The 19,773-nt window shown below is 33.5% G+C and overlaps 1 protein-coding gene across 6 annotated transcripts in view; it reads left to right on the top strand.

Annotated features, from left to right (window-relative positions):
* The window catches only part of NFAT5 (nuclear factor of activated T cells 5), a 111,458-nt gene that overhangs the window by 41,371 nt on the left and 50,314 nt on the right, over positions 1–19,773 (top strand). For 4 of the 6 annotated variants that reach the window (XM_023755995.1, XM_023755994.1, XM_023755996.1 and 1 more), the window contains exon 2: positions 6,480–6,605. In XM_023755995.1, the coding sequence (XP_023611763.1) occupies positions 6,548–6,605 (58 nt within the window). In that variant the 5' untranslated portion in view covers positions 6,480–6,547. Of the gene's footprint in view, positions 1–6,474; positions 6,606–8,879; positions 8,956–19,773 lie in introns of those variants that run through there. The other 2 variants (XM_023755999.1, XM_023755998.1) reach the window with 2 other exon arrangements.

The following is a 19,773-nucleotide window of genomic DNA, read 5'->3' on the forward strand; positions in this document are numbered from 1 at the left end:
CCCCAATTACCTGAAGTGGACACTCTTGGTGCACCCCTTTGTGCACAGTCTTGTTGTAGTTAAGCCTTGATTGTTGTAGGTATCACTGGGAGGAATTGACCTCCAGGACAATTGGCTGTACTTGTTTCAGTGGGGCTTTGGTGCTCACTGAGTCTGCCCCCTGAATGTGTCCCTTATGGATCTGAGGAGTTGTAATCTGGATGGTCCCACTCTGACCACTGGGTACATTGGCTCTTGGATCTCTAAGGAGGTGCTAATTTAGCCTCTGCCTGAGGCTACCCAGCAGGAGCTATGGAGAGATCTGCAGATTCCTCTTCTTTGTTTGGGGTTTGGAGGTGCCCAGATGAGGCCCAGCTGTGAAGTAGTGCAAGCTGCTGTGGGGCCTTGGGCCTTCTTTTGGATGTTCTAGGTCTCTCTGACCCAGCTGCAGTTTGTTAGGTAATTTTAGATTGCAAAGGGCCAGGCCATTCATATGCAAAGCCTCTGCGCACAACTTGGGTGGGGCGGGGTCTCAGGGAATCAACAGGGCGGAGCAAACAGCTATGGCTGATCCTCAGCCCTTCCCTAAGAGGCCCCGGGTCTCAGTGTCCCGGTAATCCCTGCAAGCACCTCTGAGAGAAAGCTGCCCTCGAGTTCCGTCTGCTGCCAGACAGTCCAGTTTCTCCCCGTATGAGTCTGGGTCCCCAGAGACTCACCCGGAACTGGAGTCCAGGGCCGTCGGGAGCTTGTGTCTCCCTCCCAATTGAAAAAGACAACCGTGTCCTCAGTTGCCAGCCTTTTCCACGTGCGCCTCCGTACCTCTGCACTTTACTTCCGCACCTTCTCTGAGTCTCAGTGTGCTTTTCTCTTGCCTTCTAGTTGTAGAATTTCCACTCAGCCAGCCTTCCTGTGGTTCTGGATGATGTCCATTTTGTCTTTTAGTTGTATTTTTGAAGTGGTTGTGTGAGGCAGCAATTTCCGATGTTTACCTGTGCCGCCATCTTGGTTTCCTCTCAAATTCTTTATTGGTAAAATCTACCTCACAGAATTATCTTGAAATTGACTTAATGAACTTTGCATAAATGCCTGCCACCTGACCCCAAATGCTTAATAAATGGCAGTTGTAATTATATTTATTAATGTTGTTACTTTTATGAGAACATGAAAAGCATGCTTTTCTTCCTTCAATGTTTTCTTTGTTTTATCTCCCTGACTCTTCTGGGGGAAAGTGAGGGAACATGCATGGCATGGGGGTTTGAAGTCTTTTTCTCTTTTCCTGGAACTGAACAATATGTAGCATGAAGCAGTAGAGGATGGGAATTGGGTGACCAGCAATTAGGGAACAGAGTTCCCTAATGAGAAGTGGGGCTGGAAATCTGTACTATTAAGTTACCTATTTTTTCCTTCTTTTTCACTGCCTTGTGCCCTCAAAGTTCTGTTAACTTTGAGCTTGATGCAGCATAGTGAGACTCTCACCCCCTCATAACCAGTGTTGACGAATAAAGGACCAAATTGACCCAGAAATAATCAGTGACATAAATTAATCAATTAGAGCTTACTGATGAGCAAACAAATAAGCCAGCCAGTCAGCCCATTTTTACACTGTTCACCTTCCCACCCAACATTGGTAGGTATTAAGTTTGCTTTCAATATCTGAAAATGGTTTCATTCCTCCATTTTTTCCTTCTCCCTAATTGCCCTGGGCTCTGCACTATTGTCCCAACATTAGGCAAATTCTTGTTCTTCTGAGTTATTCCCCCTTTTTGCCTAATTTATTTTATCATACACTTATTTTAATAACTTATGTTAGTAAGAGTTGTTTATTATAGCACACTTGCCCTGATTCTACTATATGCATATTTAAGCAGTTGTATTGGGATTTTGGTCAACTAAAATTCATGATGAACCATTAAGTTAATTGAACATTATTATTGCACAAATTATTAGCAACATTAATAGAAAAAATATATAAGACAAAAGTTAATCAGTCCTGGCAAACTGATGACAGAGTTCCTTAGAAAACAAAAGTAAAATCATTTCTAAATTTTTAAAAGATTTATTTTATTGTTGAAAGTATTACAGATATCCCCCTTTTCCCCCATTGCCCCCCTCTACCCTACTGTCCCCCCTCCCCCAGGCCTTCACCACACTATTTTCTGTTTCCATGGGTTATGCATGTAAGTTCTTTGGTTGATCTCTCCCCACCCACCCCGCCTTCTCTCTGAGATTCATCAGTCTGTTCCTTGCTTCTATGTCTCTGGATCTATTTTGTTCATCAGTTTATTTTGTTCATTAGATTCCACATATGACACTTGTCTTTCTCTCACTGGCTTATTTGCTTAGCATAATACTCTCCAGGCCCCTCCATGCTGTCTCAAAGGGTAAGAGATCCTTCTTTTCTACTGCTGCATAGTATTCCATGATGTAGATGCACCACAGCTTTTTTTACCCACTCATGTACTAATGGACACTGGGGCTGTTTCTAGATCTTAGCTATTGTAAATTGAGCTGCTATGAACATATGGGTGCATACATTCTTTCTGACTGGTGTTTTGGGATTCTTAGGATGTATTCCTAGAAGTGGGATCACTAGGTCAAATGGCAGTTCCCTTTTTTTTTTTTTTTTTGAGGAAACTCCATACTGTTTTCCATAGTGGCTGTACCTGTCTGCATTCCCACTAGCAGTGTACTAGGGTTCCCTTTTCTCCACATCCTCTCCAGACATCCTCGCCAGCACTTGTCATTTGTTGATTTGTTGATAGTAGCCATTCTGACAGATATGAGGTGATACCTCATTGTTGTTGTTTTAATTTGCATACTCTGTGATGATCAGTAACTTTGAGCATTTTTTTTTATATGTGTCTTGGCCATCTGTATGATGACTTTGGAGAAGTGTCTATTTAGGTCCTTTGCCCATTTATTTTTATTGGATTGTTTGTCCTTTTGTTAGGTTGTATGAGTTCCTTATATATTTTGGAAATTAACCCCTTATCAGATGTATCATTGGCAAATATGTTCTCCTCTACAGTGAGCTCCCTTTTCATATTTTTAAAAATATTTTTATTGATTTCAGAGAGGAAGAGAGAGAGAGAGAGAGAGAGAGAGAGAGAGAGAGAGAGAAACATCGATGAGATAGAATCATTGATCGGTTGCCTCCTGCAAGCCCCACACTGGGGACCAAGCCCGCAACCCGGACATGTGCCCTTGACCGGAATCAAACCTGGGACCCTTTAGTCTGCAGGCTGACGCTCTATCCATTGAACCAAACTGGCTAGAACCTCCCTTTTCATTTTGTTGTTGGTTTCTTTTGCTGTGCAGAAGCTTTTTATTTTGATGTAGTCCCATTTTCTCCTTAGTTTCCTTTGCCCTAGGAGATGTATTGGCGAACATATTGCTATGAGAGATGTCTGAGATTTTGCTGCCTGTGGTTTCTTCTAGGATTTTTATGCCTTCATGACTTACAGTTAAGTCTTTTATCCATTTTGAGTTTATTCTTGTGTATGGTGTAAGTTGGTGGTCTAGTTTCATTTTCTTTTGCATGTACCTGTCCAATTTTCCCAACACCATTTATTGAAGAGACTGTCTTTACTCCATTGTATGCTCTTGCTTCCTTTGTCAAATATTAATTGAGCATAATGGCTTGGGTTGATTTCTGAGTTCTCTGTTCTGTTTCATTGATCTATATGCCTGTTCTTGTGCCAGTACTAGGCTGTTTTGATTACAGTTGATATACTACTATTGATATCTGCTATTGTGATCTCTCCTTGGTTTTCTTTCTCAAGATTGCTGCAACTACTTGGGGTCTTTTTTGGTTCCATATACATTTTTGTAGATTTTGTTCTAGATCTGTAAATGGCCAGTGCACGTCACGGCAGCTCCTGTGTTGAGTGTCTGCTCCCTTGTGGTCAGTGCGCGTCATAGCTACCAGTCAGATGGACACTTAGATTATTAGCCTTTTATATATATTGAAGATAGAAGATAGATAGGATTATACATACTCCACATCCTTTCCAGCACTTGTCGTTGGGTGAATTGTTGATGGCAGCCATTCTGACAGGTATAAGGTGATGCCTGTATTTGAAAGATAGAAATAATTTACTTAAGGCTTTTAGCAACATTTTAACAAACTGAAACTTTTCAGTTAGAGCATATTATAGTTAGGCAGATGTCGAATTTGCCAAATGTTTTAAAGATGTAAATTACAAGTTAGGTAATAGAGTTTTTCAAAAGAAACTTTTAAATTGATTCTTTTTTTAATCCTTTTTTTTAAGAATATGTTTTTATTAATTTGAGAAGGGGGGGGGAGAGAAAGAGAGAAAGGGATATCAATTGGTTGCATCCTTTACGTACCCCGACTGGCGATGGAACCTGCAAACTAGGTATGTGCTCTGATCAGGAATAGAATCCTCAACCTTTTCGGTTTATGGGACAATGCTCCAAACGAGCCACTGGCCAAGGCTAAATTGATTCCTTACTGTAAATGAAGATCATTTAATAGTATAACTTCTAATTTTAGCTTCCTTCACAACATTCTTCCTTATCCCTATCCACATCAAAGTTAACATACATACTTTAATGGTTAACTGGCAGGATCAAAGTATTTATGAATTCAGTAATCAGTTAACGAAAAGTATTGTTTGTTACCAAGGCCAAAATGTCTTATTTGGTTACCTGTGGTATTTTAATCACTCATATAAATAATTAATAACCTTCTTTAATTGTTGGAATGTTAGGTTTCATGGAATATTAGGTAAGTCCCTTAACCTCTGTGCCTTGGTTCTTTGGAAACTGGGCATATGATTCTAATTGGTTTTTTGAGGTTCTTCCAACATTGATTCTACTATCTTTAGAGGATATGTTGGGAAATCTTTCTGTCCCAAAATGATATAATAATAATTATAAAGTAATTTATTAAACAGTAGATATAAATTTAATTTTATGAATAATTAGAGTATTATAAAATACATTGTAAAGAAATAATATTCTTGCCTGGCCGGTTTGGCTCAGTTGGTTGAGCATCATCCTATGCACCTAGAGGTCATTGGTTTGATTCCCAGTCAGGGCACATGCCCAGGTTGCTAACTCGATCCCCAGTAGGGGGTGTGCAGGAGGCAGCTTATGGTTCTCTCTCATCGATTTTCCTCTCTCTCCTTCTCCCTTCCTCTCTCTCTCTCTCTCTCTCTCTCTCTCTCTCAAATAAATAGAAACAGGGGGTAGGGTGGGTTAGAAGAAGTAAATGGGGGGTGGGAACAGGGGACAGATATAATAATTTCAATAATAAGGATTAAAAAAATAAAATCAATAAAAACATCTTTAGAAAAAAATACGTTTGGCTCAGTGCAAGAGCATCAGCCCATGGACTGAAAGGTCCTGGGTTTCATTCCTGTCAAGGGCACATATATCTGTTGCAGGCTCGATCCCTGGCCCGGAGCATGTGCGGGAGGCAACCAATTGATATGTCTGCCTCACATCGATGTTTCTCTCTTTCTGTGTCTCCCCCTCCCTTCCACTCTCTCTAAAAATCAATGGGAAACTATCCTCAGGTGAGGATTAAAAAAAAAGAAAAAAAGAAAGAATATTCTTTAATCTTGGATATAAAAGTAATCATAATCTAATATAGGCAATATTGCTTTCTGATTTAAGAGTATTAAATATTTGTACCTTTCTGAAGTTGGAGATTTCTCAGAGTAAGAAGTATTTCCTTGAGCCATGTCATTCATTTTTTTAGCTTCATTAGGAAGGAAAAATGCATTATGATAGCAAATTAAAATATTTGCTAAAGCCCTAACCAGTTTGACTCAGTGGATAGAGCGTCAGCCTGCGGACTGAAGGGTCCCAGGTTCGATTCTGGTCAAGGGCGTGTACCTTGGTTGCGGGCACATCCCCAGTAGGGAGTGTGCAGGAGGCAGCTGATCGATGCTTCTCTCTCATTGATGTTTTTAACTCTCTATCCCTCTCCCTTCCTCTCTGTAAAAAATCAATAAAATATATATTTTTAAAAATATTTGCTAAAAAGTGCTATGTAAAAGAGCAGCACTAGACTAATGGTCTAATTGGAGAAGGCATCTTAAAACTAATATACTATCTAATATAGCTATCTCAGTATATGAAAGATGGTAGTTACACTCATTATTATACAAAGAGATATTGGAACATCTTGGGTTATTTGACATTCTATTCTCTCTAGTTTTATGCAGCTTTAAAATTTCATAACTTTTCTCAAGACCATCTTTAGCATAAAGGATAAAACCAAGAAGAAAACAGGGGGTAGAACTAATGGAAAAATTATTCTTCAGTTCAATAATATTACATAATAAAAGAAAAATATTTGCTAGTAATTTTTTACGACAGTAATTTTATGGAGTTGTGTGTGTTTGTATGTGTATGTAAATATTAGTATGTAAATAATACAGTTCTCATGTGTGAAAGACATATTTGTGCTCAGTTATTAGGTTGACTTACACTCTTTTCAAAATATTTTCTCCCCCCCCCCCCTACAGAATCTGTCTATGATCTTCTCCCAAAGGAGTTACAGTTACCTCCATCTAGAGAAACAACTGTAGCATCAATGAGTCAAACAAGTGGTGGTGAGGCAGGCTCGCCTCCTCCAGCTGTAGTTGCTGCTGGTATGCATTTCATTTTACTTTATTAAAGAAAACTAGGGTATAATCTGGCCAACATGAACAGTGCCGGTAAAGTTTATATAAAAAAGAGTGTGATTTGAGGCTTTGTTTTAGGAGGTTTTAAAATTTTTCAATATAATTTTATTGATATAATTATTATTTCTTAAAATTTCACATTGGCACATTTATTAGTGCCATCTCCTAGAACGGACCTTGTGTTCAATTATGGAAATGAGTTTTGTTGACTGCACATAAGAAGATTAAATACCAAGCCATGGATGGAACATTACATTTGTTAAATTATATTTTAAAATTATTTTTTTAATTTGCTTTAAAAAAAGGAAAAAATACTTTACTTTGTATAATCTGAAAAAGGACTCAAGCACTTAAGTCTCTTTTCTGTTTGTAACACATTACTGTAACCTGTTTCCTACATTTGAAAACATGTGGCTTTATAGTTATTTTAAATTCAGTTGAAAGTAATGGAAGATTTGAATGTAATATTTATATAAAGTCATTTTTATATCAATTTAAAATGTGGAAATTAGTGTTTAAAAGTTTATCAAACCTATTTTTACTCAGCTCTCAAATCATACACTTTATAATTATATAATCAGATTATATAAAGCTGGTTCAAATTTTGATCAAATTAGAATAAAAATAAGACAAGCTAACAGATAAAATTCTTGATTAGTCATAAATTAATATGAATGCTTTAAAAAAAATTAGATTGCCCAACTGTGTTTTTTTTTTAGTTGGGTTTATAGACTGCTAAGTGTGGTTTGTTTAAAAAAAGGAAAAATATTACAGACTCTGAAGTTTTATCTGTCCTACTCATTAGAGGTTTCTTGTCTAATATGATACCTCTCACCTTTTCAAGTGGTTCTTAAAGTCCATCAGAACATTATTTTCAGTAAATTCTTTTTGTTTCAAAAGAACAGTGAAGCGAAAGGTTGTTATTTAAATGAGGGTATTGGTACTATAGTAGAACTTCAGATATTTTTCTTGTATGTGTTAACTTATGTACCATTAGCCTTGTGTATCAATCTTTCCCCTTAGTTGTACAGTGCAGTTTGCTGCTTTCCTAGTTGAGGGCCAGAAAACATTAAACATGGCAAATTTATCAGCCCTGCTCACTGTTCATGTGTTGCCAGACATTTCTAACAGATACTGTGGATTTAATTGTGAACGTTTTAGTAATGAAATTGGTGAGATGACCTGGTTTCACTTTATATCCACTGGGTTCTAAAATGTCCCTGAATATCTTTTCTGGAATTTAAAGTTTAAACTAGTTTAAAATTTATATAAGACAATGAAATATGAAAAAATAGTTTTTAATGAAATATTTCACTTTAAGTCCACAGGTAGATATTGACTAACTGATTTCTTTTGTATCTTTTGAGGTTGTTTTTTAAAGATATGTTGAATCTGAATAGAACTAAAAGTCTGTTTCTTCTGTGCTTTTAAACATGAGTTGACAGTAGATCCAGTTCCTTTTAAAAGCTGAAAAAATGTTAATTAGGATTTGGAAAAGAACAACATTGCCTTTTAAACGATATCAAACTGAATTTCAGAAGTTTTATATATAAATATTGAAAGTTCTTGAATTTGGGTCACTAATGGAATGTTGATCTTTTCTTCCCCCTCTGTCCCTCTCTCCACATATTTGAGAAAATCCTTTCCAGATAAATTAGATTGAAAGCTATTAGTTGAAAAATCCTGAAAATAAGAGAATTAACCCAGGAAGTATTCTGAAGTAATACATTTTTATTAGATTGAGAAGTTATTAAGTTTTTAATGATGGTGAAGAGAGTAAGGACGTAACCTTGACAGTTTTCTTATATTCACACACAGAAAGTTTCTGTGATCTAAAACCAAGTCATTTGTAATTTTTAAAACATAAATTTAGTTTTAGTAACCAACGTAGTCTTATTCTAGGATTCTAATGTCTTATTGGTAGAATAAAGTCTTTGTCATATAACATTATAGATAAGAGAGTTTAAATTACAAAATAATTATTGTAGGAAATCAATTTGTATATATTCTTGAACTTGCCTTTTATATTTGACCTAATAATATCCTCAGTGACATAACTGTCAAAGAGAGAGATTTAGAGTAAATTACCAGTTACTCAGTATTTTCTGGCCAAAATACTAAATTTCTTGGGAAAGGCACATTAATTTAGACTTCTGTGAGTTTTATTTTTTAATCTATAGCATTTGCTGTTTAAGTATGAAATGCATAAAATGATGACTCTTGATGTAGTTAATTCTTCAGAGTTTTGAAGGAGCCGGATTGGCTGCTATCAGTTATGAGGGCCTGGTGGGAACAGACTTCTAGTTCTGCCATAAAGGTTTGTGTTTTGCAAGTTTTAAATCAATTTTGAAATTTAGAGGCTGGGCATGTAGGTGTTCTTTATTATTTAATTATTAAAATGTGTTTCTCACATTCACCAAACTAGATATTTTTCCTTTACGTATTACTGAAGGAATGAGTAAACATGGTGCTGCTAATCCACAATCCAGAATATTGGATAAAAGTGTCTCTCAAATCTTTTTTTGCCTCTACACTAGTTCCACTTTTACATGCTCCCAACAATAACATCTTTTATCCGGTAAGTCCCAGGGCTTGAGAGTGGGGGAAAGCTTACTTTTCCTCCATAAGTCCTCCCCTCTGCATGGGATCAGGTGTCAAAATTTGAGAGGTGTAGTGGAGAGCCACCAGTCTGAAATTTGTACTTCTCACCATTTTTTTAAAGACCTCTGTTTTTGTCCCTCCAAACAGGTAGTTAAGAGTTTGAAGTTCAATATGTGAATTAATAAAAGTTTTAGAAATACAGACTTTATGAATATAGTATTATTGTAGATTCTCAGTAGTTAAGAGAGGCCATTTTTCTAATACAAAAAAAGTTATCCAAATGAATTGATGCTATTTTTTGGCAAAATTAATCTAGAAGAAATGTAAATTGTGAAAGTATTCTTTTGTGTGTGTGTGTGTGTGTGTGTGTGTGATTCCTATAGTATAAAGAACTAAAATTAAGTATTTAGGAGAAATAAATCAGTTACACCAGAATTTGGGGTTTTTGAAAAGAGATGTGGCAGGTATTTTTCTTAAATAACAGCTGTATTGAGATATAGTACATATACCAATTAAAAGTATTTTAATCTACTTATATGTTTATAGTTTTTATCCTTACATTCACTTAATTTGTGTAAAATAGAAAGTCTTTGACAGAAGTTGACAATCAACTTTGATCATCTAGAGAAATTAAATTATTTTCTTGTTCTACACTTTGTCTTCATTTTGGGATATAACATAAAATATGATTTTGCTAAGGTAACTGTTTCTTTAAAATTGTTTTATTTTAATTGGAAATGAATTAATCAAACCACACATTTTATAATTTAATTTTATATCTTAAGAATATCTAGTTAGTAATTCTTTTGTTATTTTCATAAAGTTATTATTTTACTTTTAATAATTATATATATGTACTCTTTTTACAAGTAATATATTCTAAGTGCACTAATAGTTTGTAGCAGTTTTAACATGTGTAGGTATATACACTCATAAATCATGTACAGTACAAATCTGTTGAATATTTCCACCAATTGGATCACTGGAGATGTTTAGCATTTTAATTTAAAGTAATAACTTTACATGGAGTGATCCATATAATAAACTTTCCTGCTAAAAGAGATTTATTACATGGTGCTTTGAATTCTATGACCAGCAATTAATAAATCTCAAATACCTAACAGATATTTTCTATACTGAAAGAACTTAATTGAGTGCTATTTACACTGTAGGAGAACATGCTAAAGAACTAAATGAATGTTCTGTAATCAAAGAACAGCTATGCTTTAATTCATTTCAGACATCTTAATCACCTAAATTAAAATTTTAGGAATTTCTAAAGTATCCATAACAGCAAAGCTGTACAAAAATTGAGGTGAAAAAAATATAAGTTGTCATTTTTTAGTTCTTACTGTGTGATAGGAATTATATCATGCAACTTGCATATTATCATATCTCAGTCTTTCCAAGCACCTGCTCTTCTTATTGGGTTCTAAGTTCTTTTCTCTTTGCCATTGTTCTTTAGATAATTTAACATTGTGTTCTCTAACTTCAATTAAGGAAACACAAGATCCTGGAAGGCAGTGTGTAGGATATTGAGTTGAAAAAACTATACCCCTTCTCTGCAAGTTTCAGGATCTACAAAATGGGAATATGCTTTCTAGAAGAGTATTAATTTTTAATAGAAGTGATTCACCACAGCAGGATTATATAGCCTTTTGAATTTATTATAATTTAGATTTTCTTGAATTAACTTAATTTGAGGAGTAAATTACCCTGTGATTTCTCTCCTGGGTTAATAGGTTAGCATATTTCAGAATTTTGGCCATTTATGTAGTATACTATTCCTAAAATTACATCCAAAGCCTATTGACAAGAAAGGTAATCCACCTATGTAACCTATGTTGTGAGCTAAAATCTTAGTTATTCCATATGGCCATTTCTACTTTTTCTAGAAAACTGAACCATTTCCAGAAGAAAGTCAGATCCTAGTTACAAACATGTTGCAATTAGGTTTAAAAATTCTGTCTTTTTACTAAAATTACATAGTAAATCTAAATACATACATTTATAGGTATGGAAATATCTATGTATGTGTAAATTTATGCTAACATCTGACTTATTAGGATGAAAAGCATAAGCAAACTTAAGTCATAATAGTTAATTGAGAAACAACTACCGTTTCAGGAGACTATCCATATTATAAATTTTAATTAACAAAAAGTACATTTTCCCTTTTTATTGTTCTCAATTTTTAGCAATAACTTATAAAAATTGAGATTTATTCAGTCTCAAAATAAGCACATTTTTATACTACCTGAGTCTATAGAATAACATTTTAAAACTGTTCACAGATTCTCAACTATTCAAAGGCAAGTGCATATATAAAATTGACACAATATCTTATTTTTATGTGTTTTATACGATTTTACATCATTAATGAACAGAAGTGGGCTTATCTTTTATATCACAAATAATATTGATAATATCAGAAGAAAAAGTATTGTCATAACTTGGCGATTTTCAACCTTTTTCATCTCGTTGCAGACATAAACTAATTACTAAAATTCTGCGGCACACCAAAAATATATTTTTGCCAATCTGACAAAACATAAGTATAATTTTCATTGATTTATAGAAAAATAATAATATTAATAGTAATTACCTACCCTTTTTTGCTCCAAAGTGACTTTTTAAAATATCAGGTGCCTATACTTGTGTATAAGGATTTCTGGTACCAAGAATTAACCAATCAGACACAGCCTTATTATGCAACATGACCAGTAAAATGCAACTCTATTATATGACCTATGTATTTATGGTTGAAGACAAGGCATTAATGGCTATTGTTGTGTTGGCTCTTGTCTTTTTTTTTTTTTTTTTGACAATCTAAGGGAAAAGAGGTCAGTGCCTGACTAAATAGAAATCACATGTTTTAAAAATTCTTAGGGCACGCCGGTTGAAAATCACTGCCATAACTAATTGTTTTGTAACAATTAGTTGTATAAATAATACTAATAAAGTTGTATAAATAACACCCCAGCTGGGACAGGAGTGAAGGGAATATATTAGGATCGGAAACAACAAAAAGTTTTTGTGACTTTTTTTCTCTTAAAATAAAATCATGCATAGTAAAATTGTTAGCATTTGTTAAATATGAACAGAGGGTACATTGGTGTTTAGTTTTAAATATTTCATAATTTAAAAAAACACCTGGTTTGATTTAGGTATTACATGTGTCCTTGTCAGAAAATAAAAAAATTAAAAACAAACAAACAAAAAAACACCTGGTGGCAGTTGATTAACATAGTCAAAATGGCCAGTGCTCTTTAAAAGTAACAAAGGTGTGGCATACCTAAAGTAGATACATGATTACTTTTTCCCCCATAAGCCAAGTATATTTTCATTGGCAGTGTTAGCCCACTGACGTAAAATTCATTCTTCCCCTATCACTCCTTCATAACAAGGTATTGTCAATGAAATTAAATCAGAAAATGAGTGAGAAAGCACCACAACATGCCTGATCCATACGGCCACATTCTAGATTGAAAAAACAACAACACATACCCACATATTATAGTTTTAGTTTTATTTGTGTTTTGAACATATGAAATAAAATTAGTGTGGGCAAAGATCTTATTTTTATAATACTAGAGGCCCGGTTCACGAAATTCGTGCACGAGTAGGTCCCAAGACCTGGCTGGTGATCAGGGCTGATCGGGGCCTTTCAGCTGCCGGCCAGGGCCTCCCTTTCCCAGTTGCTGGCTGCCGGCCAGGGCCTTCCTTCATTCTGCGCCACCCCTGGTAGTCAGCGCACGTCACAGCGAGCGATCAGTCTCCCTGTCAAACTCCCGTGGGACAATTTGCATTTTAGGCTTTTATATGTAGAAGGTTTTCTTTAACCTTATTTTGCTTCTTTCTTTCCATTCTCACCCAGTCTGTTTTTTTACCTTATTTTGAAGTTTTGCATATCAGTCAAGATATAGCCACACACATGGACATGGGATTTATTTTCTGACTTATTCTTTTACATTGACACTCTCTCAATGGGAACCTTTGTATGTAAAAGGAACATTGATAGAGGATGAGTCATAGAGAAAAAAGTTCCCAAAAAGATGATTCTGTAAAGTTGACTAAGAGTCCTTCCTAGAATTCTTTTCCCACTTTTTTTAATGAAATAATAAATTTGATCAGTTATCAAAACTTCTGGTAGAGCATTTTATGACATCTGTTTTTTTGCCTACACAATTTATTTTGTCGACATTTGGATCTAATTCACACTGTAATCTAGACTCAGTTGTAAAACCTGATTGGCTAATAAAATTAGAAGATTTTAGTAATATAAATACTGTTTTCTTTTCCCTTTTTGGTCACCTCTAAAAAAAGAAATGTAAACACATTGAACTAGTGTTGGCAGGAATACCTTTATTATTTATAAACTTTTAAAATGCACTATATGATAAAACATTAAAATGATCTTCAAATAGTATCCCTCAGAACTTTTTCCAGTTTTTATTTGTTTAATGTAGTGATAATCTTTGTTTTGTCTTAAAATAACAATACCTTCCAGGTGGTACAAAGTTGTCCCTTTTTTTTAACTTGTACTTCCTAAGGTCTTTGACAATGTAATAAATTTAGTTATTAGCTAGAATAATTATTTATATAACTTGTATAAATATTGTGATTTATTCAGTTTCTGATTAAATAAGCACATTTCATATTACCTGCCTCTATGGAATAGCATTCTAAAACTGTTCAGAGATTCTTAATCATTCTGTTCAAAGATTCTTAATCATTCTTTTGTTTTTCAGTAATTTGAGGTAGAGGATTCTTTCTGGGCTTTAGTCTTTTCACCCAATGTTAACCAGTGATGTTACTTAAATCACTAGATGATAGAAAACATCTTTCAGTCCCAGTAGGAGGGGATTTAAAAACCAAATTCTATAATGTGTACCTAATATATATTTTACATTGTGCTTAGCTACTTTGACAAAAGATATATTTAAAACATTGCTCTAAATGTCAGGACACTTAAAATATTTGTAAGCATTTTTCAGGAAAATGTCTTTAATAAATATTCTGTGAATATATTAATGATACTGACAAAATAAAAATAATTATTTTAGGAGAATTCAGGTTAAAATGGGAGAGTATTTACCAGTATTATGTCATATTAGAACCCTGACTGGCAGTTTGATGGACTGAGGAAGAAAAAAGTGATCTCCAATAAATCAGTAACAAACTTTTCACCTTCAGCAATAGTGCTAATTATTTTTTAAAATAGAGTTTCCAGATTCAGACATGTGATGCACAGAAGCATATCTAATTTAAAAGTGTAAATTGGTAACCTTTTTGAGGGGGAATGAGAAAGTATGTGGAAGTTGACCTTAGGGATGAAAAGATTCTTTTGCTGCTAAAATATAAATACTTCTTATTGTTTGAGTGTATCCTCTAACACTCTTTAAGGGAATTTAGGTGAAGGTACAGAGTAAAAACACCCGTGTGAGAGAACATTCTGGATTATGGATTAGATTGCATTAGTAAACAGGAGAACAATTTGGTGAATATGAGTAAACAAAAATTCTGGGTAAGAAATTTCACCATTTGCATTTATTGGATGTGAAAAAATTAATGTTTTTAAACATTTGTTTTAAAACATTGCTTATTGTAGCATGTAAGCTTATGTTGGGTGGAAAAAGTACAAATGGGAAATTGAAATGTTTTAAACATATAAATTAAATAATCGATCCTAAAATTTTTGGTTTTGTTTTTTGGGGGGTTTTTGGTAAAGTAATCTGGATTGCTTATTTTATATGCTGGGATGCTAGTTGTTTTTTCTATTAATACACTTAACTTGCATTCTAGCTTCGCCATTCAGAGACAGGCATCGTGTGGTGGGTTGTGTGACAGTGTCTGTCAATAGTGAAGACAAATAGTGCCAGAGACACTTAACCCATCCAATCTCACCCAGGGTATAGGTCGGTTTTCAGACTTACTCATAAGTCTGTCTTTCTTTCTTCCTTCCTTTCTTCCTTCCTTCCTTTCTTTTTTTTTTTTTGTTTGTTGTTTTTTTTCTTCTAAATAGTGGATTGATACTGATTGAAACGAAAATATTTGGTAAAGTTTTAAACTTTACATTAATACTATAAGGAAAAGAAGAAAAGTAGAAAACGAAGGTTGGCATGTAAGGTGTTGACAAAGCAGGTTTGCAGCCACTTTGTGTGTCCTAGATTTTTCAATTCTTGGCAACATGAATGTTGGCCTTATATTTTTTTCCTCTCAATATCTTTCTTTTTTGATGTGAAAATATATCCTTGTTATCTGGTGACTTTCATCAAACAAGATAGATTTTAAATCTGAAGGTATTGTTACCAATAAGAAAAATGAAATACTTAAAAACAATAACTAAGGTTGAACAGTAAATGTTTTAGACCAGAAATTGTTTGTAAACATCCTGTGTTGTTTTTTATGATTATTTTCTGAGCAGTCAATAGTTTGCTCCTCCTCTGTTCCACTATTGGTTCACTTAACACACTTGTAAATTTTATGGCTTTTGGTTTAATGGCTTTCTTAAGAAACTTGACTGATTTTTGCACTAATTTTGAAAAGCTATAAAATATATGTGCTTATTTAAATGCTAGGGAACACATTTTTATCTTGGGAGCTTAGTTAAATGTAAATTCTTTCATATACTTTAAATCTGTAAAAGATATTTGTTTCTTCTGAGGATTTTAAAGAATGTTTCTAATTTCAAAGCTTTCTAGAAAAAGTTTAATTAGTTCCATATAAAATATCATTTATTTTTTATGATATTTTCAGCATTGAAATGATATGGTAATTAAAATAATTTCTAGTTCAACAAATCTAGAACCAATAGTTTTTAATTTTAAAATATTGTTTAAAATTAATAAGCACCCTGTCAGTCACTGGTGACTGACACTACTTTCTGTCCCGAAGACAAAACAGGCTGGGCTCTTAGCATGTTAGGTAAGGAGTATATAAAATCTATGTGGGTTTCTATATGGGGTACTATTTAAAAATCCATTATCATCCTTGTAACCAAATTAATAGTACTTGCAATCATCTGGGTTATCCATGCAGATATTATCTACCACTCTTTTTATCCCAATTACTTTGAATATTCATAGTAAACCTTAATTATTCCATCTTCTTAAAAGAAGCCATATATTCAACTTAAGTTGACCATCATTACTGGCATTTTATCTAGTAATTGGCTAATCAATAATATAATTATTAAAACATGATAGCTGTGATGCTTTCCTTCATTTATAAATTTTAGAGTTAATCTATTCTTTTGAGATTATAAATTTACATTAGTAAATTGTAGATATGGTATATTGGTTTTCCCTTTAGTTTGCTGTGCTGTCTGTGGTCACAGGTAATACTGTGGAAAAATAAAATTCTTCTGGGTTCAAAGATAACTTTTTCATAAAAGAAAAATATGAATAAATATTTACACATTAAGTGAAAGAATAAGTTTAAGAAAAAATTTAAGGAAAACTTCCATCTTTATGAAGAATTGGTAAGGGATTTAAAGAACAAAAGTATAAAGTTATAAATCAGAAATACATTATAACTACTCTGCTCATTGAAAAATAAAAGCAGTTACTAAAACATTTTTATGTTGGAGTTTTTGTATTTTAAAATGCAGCAATTAAACAGTCTCTATATTTCTAATAGATAAAAATAGAGACTCAAAACCAAAAAAAAAAAAGTGAGGAAAGTAGTTAGCATATTTTGTTTATAAAAACTTGTAAATGAAAAAGAATATATAGATGAGGATTGCATTAGCATTTTTATTCTATAGAATGTCAATTAAGTTGTTTCTTGATATCTATAATAATAAAAGCATAATATGCTAGTTAGACCAGATGGCCGAATAGCAGAACAACCGTCTAGATGACCTTCTGGACAACCTTCTGGACAAAGCCGGGTGCCACGGCTGTGAGGGCCGAGCCACTTGCACAAATTTTGAGCATTGGGCCTCTAGTATATATATATTTTTAATATATTTTTATTGATTTTAGAGAGAGAGGAAGGGAGAGGGGAGAGAAACATCCATCAGCTGCCTCCTGAATGCCCCATACTGGGGATTGAGCCCACAACCCCGGACATGTGCTCTGACTGGGAATCCAGCTGGTGACCTTTCGGTGCATGGGACAACACTCAGCCACTGAGCCACACCAGCCAGGGCTGTTTCTTAATGCTATGGCTGTTTCTTAATGCTATGGTGACCTTAAGTTACATTTATAATATTTCCAGGAATGTTTTTTAGTGCTTTTCTGGGGATGTTGAGAAATGACAAACTAGAGTTTAGAAATCTAATATGTTCTTGATACTATTTTTATCATTTATTTGTAATAGATAATATTAAGGATTTTTATTCTTAGTAAATTTATAGGTTAGTACACAAGTAGGTAATTTAGCTATTGTATAGTTTCAAGAAAGAAAGTTATTAGAGCACTCTTTATAGAAATAGCAAGTAGTTACCTCTGAACTCTTAAGTTTCTTCTAAACCAGTGGTTCTCAACCTTGGCTGCACATTAGAATCACCTGGGAACCTTTTTAAAATCCTGATTTCTGGGCCTCATCCTCCGGAAATTCTGTTTCTTTGTTACTTTATTTGCCAATTTAACTTTACTATAACTCAGCACCCATAACAAATATTAGCTTCCCATAAATTAATTTAATAACAAATAACATGCAAGACACTATGTTAGGTATTGGGAGAGTCTAAGATAAATATATTGCCCATGCTCTCAAAGGGCTCATAGTTCTTATACTCCACCATCTAACTTGGCATTATTAATGCACTTTGGTGATGTCTTGCTAACCAGAATATAATATCTTTATGTGAAAGATTTTATACACCACTATAATCATCATCAGAGCAACAGTGATAATATGATAGAGTTTTATAGTTTTATTTGTTACAGTCTTAAAATGAGTAGAATTTTTATTATTTAGGGTCAAACTGAGGTAGGCTTTAAAAAGTAATGCTATCTATTTTTAAATTAAAGAATGCTTACTACTGTCTCTTGACAGAATTTATGTTTTCAGTTTTCTATTTTTGTGCTAATGAATTTTTTTATTTAATAACTATATCCAGGAAACTGCAGGTAAAATAAAAAAATTGTGCGTTAGGTGTCTAAGAAAAATGTATGGGATATTTTAATTTATTGAGAGTATGAAATCACAGTTTGGCATACCTGTCCTGGAACAGACATTTATGTATGATTATATCAATTTGGTTTTATAACCATGTTTGTTTTGATAAGATTTGCAAGATAAATTCATATAGCATACCAAAGAGCAATGGTGGGTTATATCTTGCAGATTAAAGTTATAATAACTTGCTTTTGAGTTCATAATTGTTTTTCACCTGTACTTTCCATCTGTCAAGGACAGGGATCCCTGCGATGGTCATATTCTGCATTCTTGTGTGCATGGTACTTAGATTCAAAAAGTGTGGGTTGGGGAAAGCTCCTTATAGAAAGACAGATTCACAGCATTCATGCTGCATGCTTTATGTGATCCACTGCAAATATTGCATGCTGTATACTTGTATTTCTCTGAAAATGAAGAACATAGGCTCATACACACATAAAAATTTAGTTTCATTTTTGCCAATAGTTGGAACAGATAGAGGAATGTTAGACATAATACCTTTTCTATTTTTTCTAAAATGAATTCTGTTGTATTTTTCAAAAAAACTTGTTATTTAAACCCAAAGTGGCTACAAATCAGCTCCTAAACTGTCACTGACATTAGCATCTAGATTTTGTAGTTTTTACATATCTTTTAAAATATTTATTTACTAAGAAAAGATTGCATTAATGCATGATACCCAATTGATAAATTTTTCTTTAAATTGGAATGCAGTTTAAAATGACTGAATTTTCCAATTTCAGCTACTGAATTTGACAAGGATACAAACTGGAAAATGGAACTGGTATCATCTAATTGCTTTAAGTTTTTTGATTTATGGTAGTTGGGAATAATCTCCGTGTGGCATTATGTAGATCACATTGTTAATGTTAATATTTATTACTATGCTGTTTAACCTTTAAAGTAATGAATATTATGACTGAATTCAGTTCTTTCGAATGATTTAAGTGTTTTCGTACATGTTTTCATTTTAAAAATAGATCTTTGTCAGGTGGCTTTTGATTATCTAAACATTGGCATTCTTACATTTCACTTGTTATTACAATTCCAATAACTGCATATCACAGTTTTAAGTCTCATCATTCCATTTTAAAATAGTGGCATACTTGGCTATCGATAAAACTTAACTTTACATTTAAACATATCTTTAATTGTCTGCCATGTTACCTATTTTTATTGTGTATACAATTATAAACCTTCCCACATATTATACAAGATGAAATGGTATTTGTAAGATTTTAGGACTGACAACATCCAACCCTAATATTATCAGTGTGCCTCTGAGGTTATGCTATTAAGGATTTAAAGTAGTATTATTTTCCAATGAGCTCTTCTGCCAGTTGCCACATATTTTGAAAAGATCTACTTAAATCTTTTTTTCTAAGCATAATAGATAAATGGTCTT

Source organism: Myotis lucifugus, unplaced genomic scaffold (genome assembly GCF_000147115.1).
Source record: "Myotis lucifugus unplaced genomic scaffold, Myoluc2.0 scaffold_88, whole genome shotgun sequence".
NCBI lineage: Eukaryota > Metazoa > Chordata > Mammalia > Chiroptera > Vespertilionidae > Myotis > Myotis lucifugus.